At 25.4% G+C, this 6,394-nt stretch overlaps 1 protein-coding gene across 1 annotated transcript in view; it reads right to left on the bottom strand.

Moving 5' to 3' along the window:
- LOC117181754 (CD63 antigen-like) overlaps nt 1-6,394 on the bottom strand; it is a 68,225-nt gene that overhangs the window by 12,988 nt on the left and 48,843 nt on the right. Inside the window, exon 4 of the mRNA XM_033374718.1 lies at nt 5,358-5,603. Coding sequence (XP_033230609.1) covers nt 5,358-5,603 — 246 coding nt within the window. The remainder of the gene's footprint in view (nt 1-5,357; nt 5,604-6,394) is intronic.

The raw sequence follows: 6,394 nt of genomic DNA, 5'->3' as shown, positions 1-6,394 counted from the left end.
TTTTTTTTTTTTTTTTTTTTTTTTTTGAAATCCTGGAAAATCTATTAAAATACATTGAGAGCTTTAAAATGCTTTAAAATTATTTAAATCCTTAGAAATCTTATGAAATCTTTTAAAGTATTCGTATCTTTCGAAATTCTAGAAAATTGTTCATCTTAAAATATTTCAAGCGTTTTGAAATCCCATCAAATGAATAAAAAAGTATAAAAAATTCCTTAGAATTTTTTAAAATTCCATCAAATATTTCAAATTAAAATCTCTTGAAAATGCCTTCGATTTTATCAGTCTTTAAAATGTCCTAAAATCTCAAAAACTCCTTAAAATTATTAAAATCTACTACTATAAATTTCTCGGAATCGTTCAAAATACCCTAAAATTTTTCAAAAGACTTCAGGACAATTCAGAATTAGGTATATCAATTAAAAGAAAAGGTACTTTTTATATTGAACAATTAAAAATTAATAACTCGGAAAATGCTCTCAAAACAGGAAATATAGAGTGATTTTTCACGAAAATAGGAAAATAATGGGGGACAAAATTATTTTGAATAAAATTTATGTAGGTACGATATTCCTAAGATTTTAAGACGAAATATATTGCATTTTTACCAAAATAGTTACATTTTCTGCAAAAAAGATAACACAAAAGACCAATCTTCAACAGGAGAATTACATTTTTAAGCGAAAACGTGGAATTTTTTTTTACTTTTAAACCCAAAAAGGTAATTTTTTAACAAAAGAATTAATTTCTAACCAAGAAAGATGAATTTTCAAACAAACAGTTGAATTTTGACCAAAATTTCAAGCAAATCAGATTATTTTTTTACAAAAAAGTTGAATTTTTAACCCGGAAATTTGAATTTTCGACAAAATAATTTAACTTTCAACTAAATAGTTGCATTTTTCACTAATAAAAATAAAATTCTTAACAAAACATGCAGCAGTGAAATATTGAATATAAAAAATACTCAAAGAAAAATTTATTTTAACCAAATACTTGAATTTTCTACTAGAAAAGATGAATTTTCTATCCAAAATTAAATTAATTTGTTTCCAAAAAAAAATTAATTTTGAACAAAATAGATATATTTTTCATAAAAATATTCAAACTTTAAACCAAAAAGATTAATTTTCAAGTCAGAAGATTAATTATTTCTACCTGAAGAAGAATTTTTAACAAAATACATGCAATTTTAACCAAATATTTGAATTTTCAACTTGGAAAGATAAGTTTTCAACGAAAAATGAAAAAATTTCAACAAAATTTAGAAGATTTAGAAGAATTAGAGTGAATTAAAAAAAATGCAACGGAATTCCAAAGAATTAAAAAGAATTCAGGATGAATACCAAAAAATAAATGAATTGGAAAAATTAAAATAGAAAAAAATCCATTTACTTCAGTAAAATTTGAGTGAATTTTGAAGAATTCAAGGGAAATGACAGGAATTCGATGAAATTCATGAAAAAGCATTTAAGTGAATTGAAAATAATTAAAAAGTACTTAAACATTAAAAAAAAACTAATTGAATTAAATTAAAATTAAATAAATTTAGAAGAATTAGAGTGAATTAAAAAAATGCGATGGAATTCCAAAGAATTGAAAAGAATTCAGGATGAATACCAAAAAATTAAATGAATTGGAAAAATTAAAAAAAAAAATTTATTTAAGTAAAATTCGAATGAATTTAGAAGAATATAAGGGAAATGAGAAGAATTCAATGGAATTCATGAAAAAGCATTTAAGTGAATTGAAAATATTCTAATATATAATTGGAAATTATCAACTTGGAAAGATAAGTTTTCAACGAAAAATGAAAAAATTTCAACAAAATAGATCAATTTTCAACTAAAAAGACAAAAAAAAAAAGAATTTTTAACGAAATTCTTAGTGAAATATTGAATTTAATAAAAAAAGGCGAATTTTCAACAAAATAGTTGAATTTTTAACAAGACGACAAAACTTTTTATACTGAGCCATTAAAAATTAATAAACTCGAAAATGCTCTCAACACAGGGGGAATTTTTAAGCTAAAAAGTGGAGTTTTTGTAGAAAACATTTCAATTTTGAACCCAAAAAATTAATTTTTAACAAAAAATTAATTTTCAACCAAGAGAGATGAATTTTGAAAACAAAATGACAAATTTTTAACAAAACTGTTGAATTTTCACCAAAATTTCAAGCAAAAAAGACGATTTTTTCTATATTTTTAATCTCAAAATCTGAATTTTGAACAATATAGTTGAATTTTTAACCGAAAAAATTATTTCTCAATCAAGAAAGGTAAATTTTCAACCAAATAGTGGAATTTTGAAACCAACCAGTTGCAGTTTTAACCAAAGCGCTGAAGTTTGTACCAAATGGTTGAATTTTCAACCTACAAAGATGAATTTTTAAACCAAAAAGACGAATTTTCAACAAAACAGTTGAATTTTGACCAAAATTTCAAGCAAAAAGACGATTTTTTTACAGAGGTTGAATTTTCAACAAAATAGTGGAATTTTTAATAAAAAAAGATTAATTTTCCGCCAAAGTCTTTAAAATTCAACAAAAAAGCTGATTTTCAACAAAGTAGATAAAGTTTCAATCAAACAGTTGAATTGTGACCAAACTGTTAAAATTTCGAGCCAAAAAGACGAATTTTCTACAAAGAAGTTAAATTTTCAGTTGAAAAAATTAATTTTTATCCAAAAGAAAAACAAAATTTCAACGTAAGAGCCGAATAAATAATCAATTTTAATTCAAAAAGGCGAATTTTCTACAAAACTGTTTATTTTGATATCCATACATATAAAGTTTCAAGATAAAAGTTAAATTTTTAAGAAAATAGTTGAATTTTCAACTAAAAAAATTGATTTTTAACAAGAATTTTTCAACAAAATAATATAATTTTAAATTAAAAGAGATGGATTTTCAACCGAAATTATTCAGTCAAAAAAGGAAAAAAATTCTAAAACTTTAACTGCTAAGATTTAAAGAGATAAAGAAGAATTTCCTGCAAGAAATTTGAATTTCCTACCGAAAAAGATCAATTTTCTGCAAAACAGTTGAATTTTCAAACCTGAAATATTAATTTTCAACAAAATAGGTAAATTTTTAACGAAAACAGACTAATTTGCAACAAAAAAGTTAACTATCAGCAAAAAAGTTTACTTTCGACAAGAAATTTAATTTTGAACAAAATAGATGAAGGTTCAATCAAACAGTTGAATTTTGAGCAAACGGTTAAAATTTCAACCCAAAAAGACGAATTTTCTACAAAACAGTTGAAATTTTAACCATAACTAATAAATTTTCGAAGAAAATATTTTTTTTTTCATCCTAATAATTGAATTTAGAACTTGAAAATATAAATTATCAACGAAAAATGGAATAGTTACATTTCAAATTGAAAAAAAATTAATTACATGAATTACATGAATTTTCAATTAAAAATATAATTATGCATTCAAAAATAGAATAGTTAAATTTCAAGTTAAAAAAATGAATTTTTAAACAGCAAAAAAGATCGAATTTTGAACCAAAAGTATGATATTTTTAACAAGAAGATTAAGTTTCAACGAAAAAAAACGCTTCTTAACCAGATGGTTAAATTTTCAACTAAAAAATAAAAATTAACAATAAAAAATGGAAAAGTTGTATTTTTAAGTTAAAAAAATTAATTTTTTACAAAAAATACACGAATTTTTCAAAAAAATAGTTTAATTTTTCAAAAAGTATTTCAATTTTCTATCAAAAAAATTTACTTTCTACCTAATAAGACGAATTTTTAACGAAAAATGGAATAGTTACATTTTAAATTAGAAAATATAATTTTGTACAAAATGAACAAAATAGATCAATTTTCAAGTAAAAATATAAATTTATAATAAAAAATGGAACAGTTGAATTTTTAAGTTAAACAAATTTAATTTTTAACAAAAAATACACGAATTTTGAGAGAAAAATGGAATAGTTACATTTTTAATTTAAAAAATTAAATTTTTTACAAAAAGAAAAAAAATCAACAAAATAGATCAATTTTTAACTAAAAAGATAATAAAAATAAATTCTCACCGAAACGTGTAATACTGAAATATTGAATTCAATAAAAAAAAAAAGATGAATTTTCAACAAAAACAGACGAATTTTCAACCAAAAAGTTAACTTCCTGCAAAAAAGTTAATTTTAAACAAAATAGATATCGAACCCAAAATCGTGAATTTACAGCCTAATAGTTTAATTTTCTACTAAAATATTTAAAGTTTCAATAAAAAGGGTGAATTTTCATCAAATAAGATTATTTTTTTTACAAAAAAATCAATTTTTAACTAAATAATTGTACTTTACACTAACAAATATATTATATATATATATTTAACAAAAAGCTTCATTTTCAACCACATAGTTGAATCTTCTACTAAAAATTATGACTTTAAAAAAAAAAATTATTTAATTTTCAACAGAGTAAAGAAAAATGATTTTAGTTTTAAATAATAAAACATTTAATTAAACGAAAAATATGAACTTTTGACAAAATAGTTTAATCCTCAACAAGAACAAATTCATTTTCAGTCAAATTGTTTCATTTTTTCACCAAAGGAGATAAAATTACAAACCAAAAAGACGTATTTTCTACAAAAAACTTGAATTTTGAACCCAAAAATACAAATTTTTAATCAAAAAATACGAATTTTCCACAAAAAACTTGTATTTTGAACCCAAGAATATAAATTTTCAATCAAATTTAGCGTAATTTTCTACTGAAAAGGATGCATTTTAAACAAAGTTTTTGAATTTTTAACAAAATAATACATTTTTGCAACTAAAAAAGATGAATGATTCTCAACCATAATTATAGATTTTTTAATTAAAAAGAATTAATTTACAACCGAAAATAGCCCGATTTTCTGATTAGGTTCTGTTCATTCTGTTCGCGTTTAATTAAAAAAAAAGAAAAAAACGAGAAAATGGATATATCTTTTAAAATGTTTCAAGAGATTTCCAAAATTTCACAGTTATTCAGACCATTTCTAGTTTTATAAAAAGAAAATCTAAATTAGAACTTGAAATTTATAAAATTATATTTATTTTCTAAAATATTTAGTTTGTTTATTATAATTATAGTATTTTGCGGGTATAATTTATAATAGAGGATTCGTAAATCCACTGAAAACAAGTGTTTATTTCATTGAAAATGTAGTAAAATAATAAATTTGTAAACGAGAAGATTGAAAATATTTTACAATAATTAAAATTCCAAAAAATTTCAAAGATTTCATTAAATTCTAAGGGGAAAAGATAAAAAAAAAAGGGGGACTTTTAGGGAAAATAGGGGTTGGAAAAGGCGTTTGAGATTAGATTTTTAGTGCCTGAATTACCTGAACAAGAGCGATTCCTACTCCAACTCCACCTAAGACTACAGCTTTATCCTCGATGAAGGATCGAAGTTTATTGACGCAGCCTTTGTCTCGAACGGAAATCGAGTTCATGTCACAAGTTCCCCTAGAATTTTTGTCAGTTGTGTTCTTCATTGGAACGTTCTGGCAGCAGGAAATCGGCAAAGTATTGTCTCTGAATCCAGCTTTGGACCAATCTGCAGGACCATTGATTCCACAGCAGTCAAGCTACATTAAAATAAATTATAATCAAATTTAGGCCAAAATTTGTCTAAATGTTCATTCTTTGATTCCACACTCGACCCTTTTGCACCTGAAAATAGGGGCGACAGTAGCATATATTTCCCGAAAACCGCATCTGCAGAGCGAAAGTAAAATTAGCGGGGCGAAAATAACATTAGCGGGGCGAAAGTAAAATTAGCGGGGCGAAAGTAAAATTAGCGGGGCGAAAGTAAAATTAGCGAGGCGAAAGTAAACTCAAAGGGGCGAAAATAAACTCAGCAAGGCCAAACTAAGCTCAGCGGAGCAATAGTAAAATTAGCGGGGCGAAAATAAAATTAGCGGCGCGAAAGTAAAATCACCGGGCGAAAGTAAACTCAGCAAGGCCAAATTAAGCTCAGCGGAGCGAAAGTAAGCTCAGCGGGGCGAACGTAAAATTTGCGGGGCGAAAGTAAAATCAGCGGGGCGAAAGTAAACTCAGCGGGGCGAAAGTAATCTCATCGGAGCGAAAATAAAATTAGCAGGGCGCAAGTAAATTCAGCGGGGCGAAATTAAAATTAGCGGGGCGAAATTAAAATTAGCGGGGCGAAAGTAAACTCAGCAAGGCAAAATTTAGCTCAGCGGAGCGAAAGTAAATTCAGCTGGTCGAAAGTAAACTCAGCGGGGCGAAAGTAAACTCAGCGGGGCGAAAGTAAACTCAGCGGTGCGAAAGTAAACTCATCGGGGCAAAAGTAAAATTTGCGGGGCGAAAATAAAATTAGCGGGGCGAAAGTAAGCTAAGCGGAGCGAAAATAAAATGA

Source organism: Belonocnema kinseyi, chromosome 10, assembly GCF_010883055.1.
Source record: "Belonocnema kinseyi isolate 2016_QV_RU_SX_M_011 chromosome 10, B_treatae_v1, whole genome shotgun sequence".
NCBI classification, from domain to species: domain Eukaryota; kingdom Metazoa; phylum Arthropoda; class Insecta; order Hymenoptera; family Cynipidae; genus Belonocnema; species Belonocnema kinseyi.
This window is presented reverse-complemented; position numbering and strand designations above follow the sequence as displayed.